The sequence below is a fragment of the Enoplosus armatus genome, chromosome 13 (assembly GCF_043641665.1).
Source record: "Enoplosus armatus isolate fEnoArm2 chromosome 13, fEnoArm2.hap1, whole genome shotgun sequence".
Lineage (NCBI taxonomy): Eukaryota > Metazoa > Chordata > Actinopteri > Centrarchiformes > Enoplosidae > Enoplosus > Enoplosus armatus.
In genome coordinates this window covers 7,827,231-7,843,078 of record NC_092192.1, presented here as the reverse complement: position 1 = coordinate 7,843,078, position 15,848 = coordinate 7,827,231, and the positions used below count along the sequence as shown (strand labels likewise).

The 15,848-nt window shown below is 39.0% G+C and overlaps 1 protein-coding gene across 1 annotated transcript in view; it reads left to right on the top strand.

Moving 5' to 3' along the window:
* pdlim4 (PDZ and LIM domain 4) overlaps positions 1-2,822 on the top strand; it is a 42,925-nt gene extending 40,103 nt beyond the window's left edge. The window contains exons 6-7 of the mRNA XM_070917447.1: positions 750-888; positions 2,617-2,822. Of these exons, the coding sequence (XP_070773548.1) occupies positions 750-888; positions 2,617-2,821 (344 nt within the window). The 3' untranslated portion in view covers position 2,822. The remainder of the gene's footprint in view (positions 1-749; positions 889-2,616) is intronic.
* The last annotated feature ends 13,026 nt before the right edge of the window (positions 2,823-15,848 follow it).

Sequence of the window (15,848 nt, the reverse complement as noted above, 5' to 3'; positions counted from 1 at the left end):
AAGCAACCAGGTCAATGATCTTAACTTGCAGAAACACTATTGCTAACCATGCTGTAGCCTGTGTCAGGAGATAGAGGCTCCCATTTGTCTTGAGCACGATACATCATTTAAGGCAAAAAGATAGTAAAAAAAATCAAGTCACCATCAAGGTTGTTGCTATTAGTGCTGTGTTTACTACTGGAGCAAAACTTGCTTGAACCAGGTTATTGTATTGGTTTTGATATGTCACAGTGTGTATGTGGTGCCAAAATAGTAATCCATCAAAAAAGTGGCAGAAGACTAAGAATAATATTCCAGATAATAGTAGATAGTAGTAGTATTGTGCGTTGCCCAGCGAGCGCAATAATTCATTTGTAACTATACCTCACATGGATACCTGTATCATGCCCTTGTGCCAGCAGGGTAACACTCATCTGTGAGGAAGCCCAGAAATAGTGAGAAATAGCTCAGTGGGGAACAGAAAATGACCCCTGGTGCCTCCTTTGAGGGTAGCATGGTAAATATGAATCCATCTTCGTATCACTTACCAGCTTTCTACAGACCTGACAACCACCATGCTCTAGTCACACCACCTGGAACTCAAAGGGAATTTCCAGCAGTCCAGACGCATAAATACACATTCTCATGAGCCTGGGAGCATGTTACACATTTACAGTATGCAGTATTTTTTAAGGTCTGCCACCTGAATGGTTAATGGTGTAGTTTCCAAAGTTCCTATACTTATTCTGTGGCTATGTTGTTATTTCTAGGTGTGTCCCCACCAGACAGAATGAGGAACTTAAAGTCTCCAGTCAGGTCTCCAATCCCCAAGCTGGGAAGCCCCATCCCCAGCCCCATGCCTGGTCTTCAGAAGCTACCCCAGTGCACACGCTGCTGTAATGGCATTGTGTAAGTATTGCACATATCTTGCCTTAAGTAATTTTTTAAGTAATTACTAAGAAGTGGACTGTATAACATCGTAGGATGTCTCATAGAATAAGCATGTAATTGTGTCTTGGACCCCTTTTAAGAAGCCTGGGATTCATGAATTGGTCTTGAAGTATAAAGACCACTCAATACATTCAAAATGTTTATTTTATACATAAGAGTAACTTAAGAGTTTCAATTTGCTTTTCATTTCAATACTAAGGTATAATATTATTTATTTATTTATTTAAGGTATTAAGTACCACAGTATAAAACTTAAAATAATGGTTACTGTGGTCTACAATTACAGACTACTTAAAATACAGTAAATATGATACTGAATGATTTATTCTCAGATTTGCTGTTAAAACTGTTTTAATGGCCATCTGGAAATTATGTGTCTCTGTCTGGTTTTATCACTCCGCCTGTGGTCATAAAGTCTAAACACTGAACTACGTGAGGTGAGCAAAGGTTCTTCCCTGACTCTGAAACAAAGGGGTTAACTCGCGCAGGTCGACCTGCACCAACAGGCCTTTCACGGGTACTCCGAAAAAATCTATTCCCATTTATCATTTTAATGATTAAACCATGGCATCCTCCACACCCTTTCCCACGCACACATTACAAACTTACACTTAACATTAAGCGCAGGAACATGCACATGCACACACACACACATCTTTCTGCCAAAGTCCACATGCACCGGTAATCCCCCCTCTATAAAAGCAGCTGCAGGTAAGCAGTGATGTCATCGGCTTACTTTACTTGTTAACAAGAGTGCATTGTAGGAGCTCACAGGGCACAATAAGGCTGCTATGACCTGGGAGCGTTTTACAGCGTTTTAAACAAATATAGAGCACTGAGTCAAGAGTTTATCCTGCGAGTCGTGTGGTTGGATGGGAAAGCGGTTAAAAAAAGAAGCAGGCTTATGAATGAATGGTCGCTGGCCCTGAATCCCCAGCTCAGAAAGGAAAATCTTATTGGGAACAGTGAATGAACAACGCCCTTAACAACTGTCGTCGCTGCGTGACTGAGTGAAGCAGTGAACTTCCAAATGCACCAGTGTTGATCAGTAGCCAGCCGGCAGAATAAACATGTACTATTCAGCTCCCAGGTGTGACAGCATGAAATGTGTGTAACCTTTCCTCCGCCTGAAACTCCTCTCAACATGTGTTCTTTGAAAACTTCCCAGAAATATGACATATGATGATATACTGTATATCCAAATGCTTGCATGGTTACAGTCGCTATAAAGTATGATAATTGCTGATTTGCATAGATAATGAAAAGTTCAATAAACAACAGTCATAAGCTATTCAACATCTCTTGCTTCCTTTTAAAGTGTTCTACATAATGCTTTTCCTCTTGCAATAATGGCTCCTCCCTAGAAACTGCTTGCAGTGCCTTTTACGGTGTATTTTGCATTTTGCTTGTCATTGCATCATTTTCTTATCATGCATTCATGCATTTTCATCCTTCTCAGTCGTGCAACCCTATGATGTTCCATTGTAAGGCCGGTCCCTTAAATGCTGGGTCTTCAGCAAAACTCTTTAGGCTAAGTAGGCAGTGTCTAGGATCAAAGGTGAACAGCTGAAACATACATAATAGTACTGGAATGACCTACACTAACACTAAATCTTCATGATTTCTAAATTTGTTGAAGCCTTCATGGGTCTAACACTCCCCTCCTCCCTTCATCTCTCCATGCAGTGGCACCATCGTGAAGGCCAGGGACAAGCTCTACCACCCCGAGTGCTTTATGTGCGATGACTGCGGCGTCAACCTCAAGCAGAAAGGCTACTTCTTCATCGAGGACAATCTGTACTGTGAGACCCACGCCAAGGCACGCGTCCAGCCCCCAGAGGGCTACGATGTTGTTGCTGTTTACCCCAACTCCAAGGTGGAGCTAGTGTGAGATGGCGATGGAGCTGGCTCCACTGTAATATAACTGGGAGACTAAAATGTGGGAGAATGGGGCTACTGAGTAAACTTGCTTACATTTATCAGGCTCTGTCAAGTAGGAATGCCGATCTTGGATCAGTTTTACCTTTGGGAGAGTCCTGTGAAATTTGTGTTTCAATGATCCAACATCCGCATTTCTACACTGACAAACTTTGATAAATGCTTTGTAAATTGAGCATATGTGGACAGAATAAGTCTTGGATCTGATGAGTATCCCGAAACTCAAACCCATTAAAAAGCTAATATTGCACGCTGACAGCACTCAACTCAGTGATCAGTGTGTTTACCTTGAATTCTAGATCCAAGAAAAATATTGAACCAATTATGGTCACATTCAGAAAAGGAGTTCATATGCACAATCTTCAATTTCCACATCACAAGCACAGCATATTACCAGAATATTCCAAAATGAGTAATAACCAAGCAATAAGACGTGCACAGATAGCAAAATTCTGCAGAAAATAGAATGAGATTTCTATGCAGTTTGAAATGAGTACAGCAGTATACTCCAGCTACCATCAGCACGAGTTTATCACCAGCATCATATTCAACGTCCCATGACAACCCTCACTAAAGCCTTAAAATAACTTTAAACACTAGTGTGTGTGAGTGTGTGTGTGTGTGTGTGTGTGTGTGTGTGTGATATGGGTTATCACAAGTGAATTGTAGTTGATTGGTGCGTTTGCTGTGATGAACCGTGCAGAGTAGTTGGTGGTTGTTCTGCCTTCTGCATAGACATTCAAGGTATAATGATATTTTGTTTAAGCTTTGGTAGAGGGGTTTTAAAGGTTTAAGTGTCTTTTTTAACTATGTTACAGTTACACATTGTACTCCTGTTGCAGACGGACTTTTGCATTTTGTCATTTACATCTATGCAGTTTACTTTTCAGACTTTCTGTGTTAGAAACCTGGTGAACATCTCTGTTTGATGGTCACTTTTTCTGTTCACCTTTCATTTATGTGAAACAATAAGCAATAATTCATTATAAGCAGATCTCTAACAAGTATAATTGTGTGTGTCTGGAATGTGTGTCAGTATGCTTTGGTGAATGGGTTTACCGAACTATAACCTATAGTAAATGCCTCTGTATGCCGCTATCCGAGCACCACCTTCTGAAATGAAAAAAAACAAAACCCTGCAGGCGACATCCTCAAAGGTCTGTGAGGAACTATAGAACTTAATGAGAATCAGTTTAAAAAATTTCTCCCGGCTGTGATCACAACAACCTCAATTCATAAACAACAAATTGCACGAAATGAGACTTTAATGATGAAGTCACTTAGCCCCGATGCATGCACACATTCACAGAAGATTGTAACTGAAGTGCTCTCAAGCACCTGACTGAGAGAGGAATTTCAACTCTCACTCATGTTCTCACCAAGGAATTCCAGTCATTAAAAACAAGAGCACAGAGTTCAGTGGGTCTGTTTATTAAAAAACATCAATATGCTCTCTGCCTCTCATGACAACTTTTAACAATGGTCATGTGAGACAGGAGACACGGACCACAGAAAACTGTTAGAAACTCGTAAAGTGGGACTCTGCAGCCTACAACATGTGGGAGTAATATTCACTTTGTTTCATTTTTTGGACCCACAACATAGATACATTACAGTTCCTCTTTGGAAGAGAGAAAGAGACAGAAGTTGGGAGTATGCATAGTTGTATCCCCTTCCTACTATGAACTCAAATTTCTGGTCACAGCCAAGTCCATGAAGCAAATGTAATATACTTCTACATTTCCTCTGAGAGAGAGGAGGGAACAGAAAGGGAGGGAGTGAGGAGGAGAAATGAGAGGACGGCATGTATTTTCTTTTCTTGACAGAAGTTTTTTCTGCAAGAAGAAAGAAAGAAACGTGTCGTTATGACTGCAATATGTTAGTCTTGGCTTATTGTGAATAGTGAAGTTAGCTGGGTGGAGAGAAGTGATCTTGTTCTTAATTTTAGAAATGTTTCTAACAAAACTACTTTTTTAATTTGAAATGAGAAAAGGAATTTTGCAGTGCTGATATCCATCATTTTTTTCCAGATATCAACAGTGATGTGTAGCTGCTGGTATGCCATCTATACTAGTTATCTTGTAAATTATTTGAAAATTATATTGCTACCACATTGTTTCTTTAATATTGTACATATTTGTTTTATCGTGATTCAACATACATATAACATGTCGCTCACATGTCTTTGCATACCCAGTGTCTTTAAATGATTTCTTTGACACAAACCCTTCTTATGTTTAACTTATTGTTCTACCAACACGTGTTTTGTGTATTTGCTTTTTTGTTTTTTTTCTAGGATCTAAATAAAATGAGAACTGCATTACCATGACATGAATGTTCACATACTTCAGTGGTCTTAAAAATCTCAAGAGCTGCACTGTGAAAAACACGAGGGATTCAACTTCGTCTTAGTTTTAAACCTCAGCTCTGACATGGAGGTTCTTCCAAAAAACACACTGTAAGACCACCAGGCTGCAATATGTGTGTCTTGCAACCTAAATCTTCAGACATCCACTTCACAGAGGCCATAAATCAAAGCATAAAATCGGGACCCAAAACCTGGCCTGATGTTTTCATAGTGTTGCATCTCGTACGACTTTATTGCTCACAAGAAGAAGTGCGTTTTTTAACTTCAGATCAGCAGCCACCCTGCTAAAACAGGGTGTGAGGTAAGACACACAATATCTCATGTCATATGTTCATGACAGTAGAACTAGTGGGGCCTGTTTCTGGACAGAGTATAAATTAAACCAGGAGTAAGCCTTCATTTAGTTATTCCTTGTTTTAACTTTCTGAAATATATCTTACATCATTTAATGAGTACTAACTTCTTGACTGTGGAGTCCGGGACCAAGATAAATTAGATTGATTTCAATCACCTATTTTAGTCCTCATTTGTGAGAGTATGTGCAGACAGGTCTGTCTTAATGAAGCTCAGAAAACCTGGATGGCATCATAAAAAACCAAAGTTGTGACTGAATCAGACGAGTAAAAACTGACAAAACGGTGGAAATTAAGAGAATGTTTACGACCAAAATCACAAAAATCCTTTTCTCTTATAAACAAGAGTGCATCTTTGTACATGTAAAAAAAAACACTCGCACTAATCTGAAGTTAAACCTGCAGGTTTAATTAAGACCTCATGTCGTAGTAACTCTAATCTTTCGCCAGGAAATCGGTAAGTTAATTAATATTTATATAAGGCTTGATTTAACGTGATGCTATTACAAGCCATATCAGAAAAAGCCAATTTGAGCATATTTGGTTTAAAAGGGCACTTCAGCCAAGACGTATAGGCTTAATGCCTGTCTGGGAAATGGGCCAGTGGTACTTAAGTATTCTCAGACTTTGTAGTGATGCTTTATGGCACTGTAAATGTGTTGATTTTCATCACGTTTGTGGCTGCTCATGTTGCTGTATGTGCATCAGCACCAGAGCACAAATCTGTAATATACGCAGATTCAAGGGAATTCTTGTAATCAAAATCAGGAGGCGAGAGGCCACCTCATACCTCATTAAATGACTGTGCACCTTCAGTAATAACTCATTCTACAACCATCGTGAATGCAAGCAGATTTTAAGTGAGCTGTGAGAGAATCAATTTTTGGAGCATTCGGTTTAATCGAGATAAAATGTTTATTTGTGTCCGTTCTAGGGTTTGGATTAGTTTACTGTGAAGAGTTCTGTGAAAGTGAAAAGGACACATCATTCATTGTACTTCAGTTTACAGTTTGTGAAGTCAATATGAAATAGTGTGGAGGAACTCAACAGACCCACAGAGTGAAGTGTAAACACAACAGAGGCAATGAGAGCTACAGAGAGAGAAACCTTTGCCTCGTGGAAAGAGTTCTGCTTCTCTCTCATCTATAAACATTCAGTCCCCTTTAAAGATAAACACAAGAGCTCACTTTGCTCTGCAGACTGCAGACTGCAGCACTGACTAAGTAGTTTCCCTTAACTTACTTCTAAATCCACCAATCAAGCTAACCAGGGTAAGATTACTTGGCCTGCATGGAGAAATGAATGGGTTAGTTGTATCGCTTGTTTTCTCTGATTAATCAGATACATGATTTATCATGCACAAACAACCACACCCTCTTGGCTGTTTACATGCATGTGTTATCTTGTAAGCTGTCAGTAACAAAAAGGAATGCAAATTTGACTAGGGTATAAAAAAAGATCATGATAAACATCACTTGGCCAGGGGTGCAACTAAAGAACACCACAAGTTTGCAGACACGTTCAATTCAATAGTTTCATACAGTGCAAAAATACCTTGTGAACATTTATATAAGGAATCCTCATAAGTAAAAGATGTATCTTCATTTAGACAAGTCAGATTGAGCCAATATAACTTTATACATATACTATACTTTCAGAGTTCTCCTTTAATCCATCTCCAATTAGAGAGCCTTTTATACAAAAGCTTGTTCCTTCTCTTTGGTAATAATGCTGACACTGTGTGTGCTGCTCCAGGGCTCCAGCTCTTTCTGCTGATATAGCTAACCATCATGTGAGGATTTACCGCTCAAGTTGTCATTTCTCATTCTCATCACTTTCTCTCCCACTTTATCTTTATCTGTCATTCAGCCACCTCCTGTCTTCTGCCCCACTGACCTTCTGTGCATCTTTCTTGCAATTAACCATGAATTTATATCACAATGATACTCACCAACAGACTGGTCTGTTTGCAAATCAAAAATACCTGATCTCTCTATTTTCTCTCTTTCATCTGTGCACCTCCTATCCTCATGGAGCTTCATACTGTTCATTCCTGATGTCTGGGCCCATACGGTACCAACCTGTTGTCTGTGACAGATGATTTGTAGAGTCTTGCTGGATGAGTGCTGGCTATATCTTGGTATAAGAGTACTTAACATACTGCAGAGCAGCATTCTAGCCATTCCTTCTCAGATATAAATTGAAGACATACACCATAAATCAGAAGACACATAGTATATAAGCAACACACAAAACTTTAATTTATAACAGTAAAGGTTCTTATAGGGTATAATATGGAGCTCTGTTAGAGGAGTGTTTGGTCGATGATGAAAGAGTCTGGAGATAATCTTCAGTTTAGCTTCATAACAACACTGGCAGTTTAGTGTATATTAAAGGGCCGACAGCTTTGTAACCGAGTTCCACTCTAATGGCTGCGGCGTAACTGAAGGAGCAATGCAAGCTATTTTGTTTTTTATGACCTCACGTTACAAAACATTACTCTGCCTGTAGTGCACAGCAGGAGGGAACCAATGAACGAAGTGTGAGTGTAGCGCCTCTCCAATAGGGAGTGTGTAATGTTGCTGTGTTCGTCTATCTGTTATTAAAGTTCAATGTTGACTCCCTTCAAATGTGACAAGACTTTTACAGATAGAGACACAATGCTTGCACATTATTTGGTACAACTAGGCGACACATTAGAACATTTGTCTTATTTTGATGGCCATCCAATTTCTTGTTGTTTTTACAAAATGCTTTGTTGTGCTTGAGTTTGTGTAGCCTGCAGATGTTTTTGAAACCTACTGCTTCAAAATGAGTTTTGTGATGAAAAAGTGGCCTTTAAAGCATCATTTCATTGCCCATCATGTTTGGTTCTCTTTTAGTCATACTTGAACCATGTAGAATGGAAATGTTACCAGGTCCTACATAGGCAGATTGAAAGAGCGATTTATGTGGAAAAATGACTCCAGATTCTTTCATTCAAAAATTGGCAGAGCTTTTATGGACTTAAGTCTGAAGGGGGTTGTGTTTTGTCTTTATTTATGGATGCACATGTGTGTGTATTCTTGTATTTCCTCAATGAAGACAAAATCTACACACAAGGATGAAAAGGTGCACAGTTTGTGTATACAGTACCCTCATGGTTTGTTTGCAAGTACTTTCATGTATATCACTGGAAGTCCCTTGATCCTCCTGATGTTTTGGTTGGCCTTGTGAAGGGATTAAGCTTTGATTAAGCTTTGCTTTGATTCTCATTAGAAGGGGATTTAGGAGGAGACAGTCACTGATGTTGAGACACCCACAGGATGACCTCAGAGTTGCTCAGCTCTCAGACGAGCAATAAATTCTTGTGAGGAAAATGAGCAGGTGGTCCTAAATAGAAAATGGCACTGAGAGGTTTGCTGTAGCTGTTGCTATGTAAACATGTGCAGAATCAGTACAATGTGCAAGAAATAAAGTTTTCCCAAATGGATAATGTGAAAGTGGATCTAACTAGGGGTCTGACTGGCAGAATATATTTATATAATATCTGTGGTGACCCAAACTGATTTCTCACCCATTGCCAACACAACACATTCAGCCGTGTTTTCAGTTGCTTTTGTTTAGCTTGTTAGCTTGTTTAGTAGCTGATTTAACTGGAGCTAGTTTCATGTTCACAGAGGAGTTATATTTTCAGTCCCAATAGTTATTAATATCTTAAAATTGTGTTGACAGATTTGTGGTGGAATGTAAGATCGTGGGTCAAGGAACAAGTAATTCACTTTTAAACACTTTTGTTATTTTCTCATGAACTAACTCGTATGACAAACAAACTGGCACATCTATCTCATGTGTGTCTATCACTGTTCTGATGCTAAGATTAAACATATCAAAATATTTCCTACTATTAAAAAACAGCAATGACACATTTATGCACGAAACACGAAAACAGTACAAAATGGCAAGTCCATTAATAATAATGCATTTACGTTTTGAAGTGTGGGCCAATTTGATCAGACTGTGACAGAATCCACACTGCCAAAGATACACAAGCAACAAATGACTTAAGTAAGCTGACGTTGGAAGAGAGTTACAAAGTCAGTCTGGCAGGAGACTCATTTTATGAGTCATGTAATGCAGAGAAAGAATCCCCTCTGAGGTCTTTTGTTTATTCTGAAGAGTCTAAATGGCCAAAGTGGCCATCATCCGGTCACCAAGAAGAGCTTGCTACAGTATCTATTGGTTTTCAGACACATGCAGCACATCTCTGCTCTCTCAAGTGAGTTTAAATAAAAGTGTATATAAAAACCAAACAGATGGCTCGTGTTTTAGAGGCATGTCTGCTCTCACCAAAACCTGGCTCTGGATGAGGTAAATTGAACTGAAAGTGCTGACAGATCGATTTTGATAAAGGAAATAGAATGAAAATAGATGGATTTGATAGAGAACAGATTTTGATATAAACTATGTAACAATAGAATTTCCTAAAAGAGACTTTGCTCGTTTAACCGATTTTATTTCAAATATCAGGATTACTTCTGATCTTTGTGTCTATAAATATAATAAATGACTAAAGCATGCTTCCTGAACTTTGTAATATAAATGGATACAAGTCAATTCAGAATTAGAAATAAAACAGGCACATATGTGTTTCTTTGATGAAAAAGCATGCTGTAACAGAATTTAAAAGGAAATGATGGTGTAAGGACTCGATACTCTCAACGCCATTTCTAAGCATGGAGGTGATAGACATTAATTGTTTACATTAACAATATTCACTCTCACAGTGGTTTGCCCGCTGCTGCTCTTTGTCAACATTACGCAAAAAAATATTGACGGTTGTCAGCCTTCAACAATACCTCCTTAAATTATGGATTAGATTGACCTCCCCTCCAGTGAGAATGGAGGAAATCCAAATCCAAAGAAATCCAGTTCTGGTCAGGGCTCTTAATTTGGGACATTTCGGCAAAGTTAGAAAGAGAGGGACAGGAAACAGGAAACCCCAGTTAAACTGAACCAATCACAACAAGCCAGCCAAAACAGTAGAATGTAAACAGACCAACTCCTCTTGTCTTTTTTCTGTCTCCCTGTCCATCAGTCAGTCTTTCCCTTTTCTCTTTCAGTGGACATTCTCCTTTATACTTCCTTTGCTTCTCTTCTCTTCTTCTCTTTTTAATGGCACAGCTGAAGCCCTCACATTCCCACACACTTTTCTTTACATACCCCCTCTCTACCCCGACAATGCCCTAACAAGTAGCTACGTGTTTCAGCGGGCACCATAGTGACTGTATGAAAAGTTCCACTCTGGTTGGCACTATAGGACAAACACTGCAAGATACAAGTGCCAGCTCTCTCTCCCTCTCTCTTTATTTCTCTTTCTCCCCCCCCCCCTTTGTGTCCTTCATCCTTCCCAGACATCTTTAACTGAGTGAAAAAGGCCTTTATTTCCCTAAACATCTCAGTCTGGACCTCATGAAGCAGACGGACAGGAGATACAATCGTCTGAGGGTCTAAGTATAGAGCAAAGAAAGCCATAATTCTATCAGGGAGACAGAGAGAGGTGGGTCCAGCATGTCTGCTGTTATTTGTATGGCTGGCTTTGGCAACACTATGAATCACCCAAACACTGACAGCTAGGACAGTATTCATCTCTTAACTTGAACAGTTAAAAGTAAATAAATAGTAAAACTCCTGCGTAATTGCTGTGTTGTTAGGAAATTACTTTTTTTTTAATGTTTTGATCAATTCCATTGCCATCTTACAGTGTCACTATGCTATTTGTTTTCTCTTCATATCCCTTCATATCCATTTCAGCAAGAGGTCAGAACATAAGGGCAGCCAGAAGCCTGAGACCATTTGGGATATGGATCGGTGTCTCCAACTAACAGGCAGCCAAAATCAAAACAGGTTTTTGACCAAATAAAACACAGTCATTTTATAAAAACATAAATACTCATGCCACGAAACTATTCATACTGTTCTGGGGTGGCGCTCCCTTCTACATCTTATAGTGTCAGCAGAGAATGACAGCAGATCCTCAAGCCCATAGATGAGTCTAGACCAAAATTTTATTTATTTATTAAGTTTTCACTGAGGCTTCAGAGGCAGTTATATGGATTGGTTCCACCTTAAAACTCCAAGATCAGACAGGCTGGCAGCAATTGCAGGTGGAAGAAGTTCAAGCACAAAAGCAAAACCAGATGCAGTATTACAAAGGACCAACACATAATTCATGTGTCATATATACTTTTTCTTTCTGAGAATGTAACACCACTGCTGCCATTCTCAAGGATTAAGAGTGTTTGTGGAGAGTTGGACTCCTGCTGTCCAGCTGTCAACAAGGGGCCTATGTAAACAGAAACAATATTAAACTACAAAGAATACAGTATCAACAGAGGAATAAGATATCACGAGATCAACCTTATAGGAAACAATGCTCTTATATTCATGTCACTTCAGCATTTAGCAGCTTAAGAGCCAGATATTTCCCTGAGGAGTTGGTAGAGACCAAAAACAGAGGTACAAGAAAATGAATATTTGAAGTGAATATTACATTCACCAGGTGGCCAGAAACATGACTCGAAATGAATAACAATGATGTGTAAATAAGTCACTGTTTGCTAATGTGTTCGCCATATCAACTTAAAAAGTGATATGTTCTGTTCACAACCTGTGGCCAAAAAAAAATCAGTTATTGCAGGTTTTAAAAAAATGAAGGTCCCAGTACAGAAAGAAATGTCTCCACGTGTTACTGATAAAGAGTAATAAACCATGCTTTTTGTGTAATTGTAATTCTAATTGTGTAATTTCCCCCCAGGGATTAAAAAAGTATTTCTGATTCTGATTCTGATTTTCATCATATTTAACTGACTTTATTTCTACAGGATGGATTTACACCAGAGGCAGAAAGTTGTGCAAAATAAGTCCACAAAACCTGATAAAAAGTGTGGTTTTCAAAGTCACAAACCACAATATGAACAGTTCATAAAAAGAAGTACGCTGAGAACACCAAAACCATCCGCTCACACACAGAGTTTACAGTAATCCACCCCTGTGTAAATGACAGGGATTGTATAATTATAGTTGTGTTAATATGACATAATTTTCGATCCATCCACAGATGTGCGGGGGTTTTCTACAGACCGCCCAGATGAAACCATGTCGCTAGCAAACATGAGCTCATCTCCTCTTTCAGATTTATGACTCAAACTTGGAGATTAAAAGCTGCTTCATGCGCATTCAAGAGTGAAGATTTCATGTTTTTCCTCCAAATCGGCACATTAAATTGAGATTTGCAGCGGGGAAACGCCATTAACCTATTTGGAGTAAAAAATAGATGAGGCTCACTGCATCATGAAGCCCGGATTGTGTCAGACGTGAAGAAGTGTATCAAGTTAACTTTAAAGTGCTTTCTCATCATGTTATAATCTGAAACAATTACAAAGAGCTATTTGGAAATGTTTTTGACCCATGTGTGCTACCTTTGGGTAAAGAGACACAGGTTTTTTATGAGTGAAACGGTGAAGCTCAATTTTTCCAAGTATCATTGAGTTGCCATTGCAGGCCCTGCCCTGAGGAACTGGCAGCCACCCAGCCAACAGAATTTCGTTAATATTGAAGGGCAGAGGTTTAACGTTACCTCATCGTAATGTTATTTCAGAGGCAATCCCACTCCACCAAGAAAAATATCTTGAAGGAAACACAGCACTTGAAATTTGAATTTTAATGTTGTCTTTTGTTTCTCTGGCAAAATTGCTCAAAGGTACCGACAGGCTCAATGTTGAAATCAGGTTGAAAGGGGGTTCATAATGATGAGAAATGACTGCAAATGTCAAACTGTGAGTCTTGTCAAAACTTGGCTAAGATAAAAGGATCGGATAAAGAGCAGTGTAACAGGTTAGGCATTAACTAAGGTTAACAAGTAATGGGGTCAGAAGTCAATGCAACTTTATCTTCTTTATCTTTTGGTGAAATGAAAACACCAAACAAACCTCACAAAGGGACGGAGACTGTAAAAGCTATTTGTTGTCCAAAAATAAAAAAAGACATTGGACATATTATAACAATTTACATGATAATACTTCCATATTTATACAACACAGTATGCACATCACGCTGGTGTGAACTTTCATTTTCAGACCAGCTAGACCCTTGGCAATAAATCTAGGTGAAGGAGAGCAGGATCTGTAGTCCAGATGCACCGACTCACTGTGCTGCTGACTGATGTGTGTTTCTCCCTCAAGTCATATTCACTTCAAAAGGTGATTTATTGTCAAAATACAGCACTTTACAATACCAACGGGAAGATGATATTCATGGGATCTCTTGAATTAATTTATCACTTGAATAAAGTGCTATCCATTAAGCAGATGAGAACAAAAGTGGATGGCAAGGTCTGGGACCAGGCTAGCAGAGGAGCAGTATTGCAAGACATCTCAGTGACAAAGCAGTAATATTACAATTCCTTGCATTTTCACATGCATGGACATAAACTGATTTTAAGATTGGTATTGGACCTGAAAGAGGCCTCCGTTCACCTGCTGGTTCAGGTGTTCATCTCTCCTCAGTGCAGCTACTGATGGCTCAGGTTTATAAATTCTGCTTTCTGTCATCACACTGCTCTGCCACACGGACACACTATCTCTTACCAAGCTAGAGCTTGCTCAGGATTGAAACATGATGATGATGATGATGTGACTGTGAACTGAAAGCAGAACTGAAAATTACTTTTTATGATATTTTTCCTTTAAAAAAATGAAACAAAGACACAAATTCCAATGTGGCTTCTGCAGTGCCTATACAGTATCAGTGTAAGTCTTAACTCTCATGCAAGGATACAACTCTCACAGAGAGAGAAACAACAAATGACTCAAACTTTGGCCCTTTGATCATCTTCATGTTTATCTTCATGTGCAGAGCAACTTGTGTAATTATATTCTAGGAGCCAACGGTAAAGGTCAGATCCAAAATTCTGGAGGGTTAAAATACAGAAGGTTTTTTGTCTTACAGCTTCATCTGGCTTACCACAGAGAACAATCCCTTGAATAAACCCACTGAACCCTGCTTGGGTTATTGAGAATAACTAAGCAATTGTATAGAATTTAAATTCAAGCGTGTTCTTTTGAAATGAGGAGTCGGTGCAAAAAGAAAAAAGGTGTGGACTTTACTTGGTTGCTTTAACTTAAGCCACTAAGAGGTTTCCATATGTAGCGGTAAGGTCATCAAATCAAGAGAAGTAAAAAAGTCATTTTTAGTCATTTTCAGTTTACTAAAAGCCACTGACATTGGTCCAATTACTGAAAATTAGAGTGTAGTTGTTATACCATCACATTTTTCATTCTCAATCATGAAGTTAAGCTGCCTAAACTATGAGAAAATAAGTCAAACAGGAATGTAAAAACAGTCCTCTGTGTTGTTTTGGCCATCGAAAGGCAGAGCATTTTCCACAGCTAAAACCAAACAATCAGAACAACAACTTGAGGTCCATAATGGGGTAGAAAAATGCTACAAATAGCCCAAAAATTAATGCTACCATTCTTTAACACAAGCCAAGTATCTTGGTCTGCGGTATTATATAGTACGTGAGCACATTGTTAGTTAAAATTAGACAACACAGCATGAAAATAGCTCTATTGAAGCCAGTGGCTGATGTTAGAAGCAACACAGTGGTGCGTGGATTTGAGTGATCAAATCCATCCAAAACTAAAATTTGAAGCCAATGTAGCTCCTCCTCCAAGTTAGAGGCCAAAAATCCTTAAATTGTATCCCTGACTTTATTTGTATATTCATTTATAAGCTTATGACCAAAATGCAAAACAGCTTACCACCACAGTTCACCAACAAGTAAACAACAAGTTGGTTGTTGGTAATTTAACTTACATGCACATAAACTAAAGTATATCTGGGGCAAATATATCCATGTCGGTTACCTCACCACCCTTACTGTTGTTTAATGGTTGAGTCAGGCCTGTATAGTGTCCCATCATAAACCTGACACAGCAGCTTGGTACAGTAGCTCCCATAAACAGAAGCCGACGAGCTGCCTGCCAAATGAGAACACTTGTTTGCTTGGCATATCCATGGTTTCCATGGCCAGGGGCTTAAAAGAGGCGTATGTGTGTGGGTGAGAGAGAGTGACTGCCTGTAAGAGAACATGTTTTTCTTCAAAATTCTGCACGTGTTTGTATTTACTCACATGAGCATGTCATGCATATATTTGGGCATGTGTGTTTGTGCATACATGCTCACGTGTGTGCATGCACTTTCAAACTTGTGTGGGC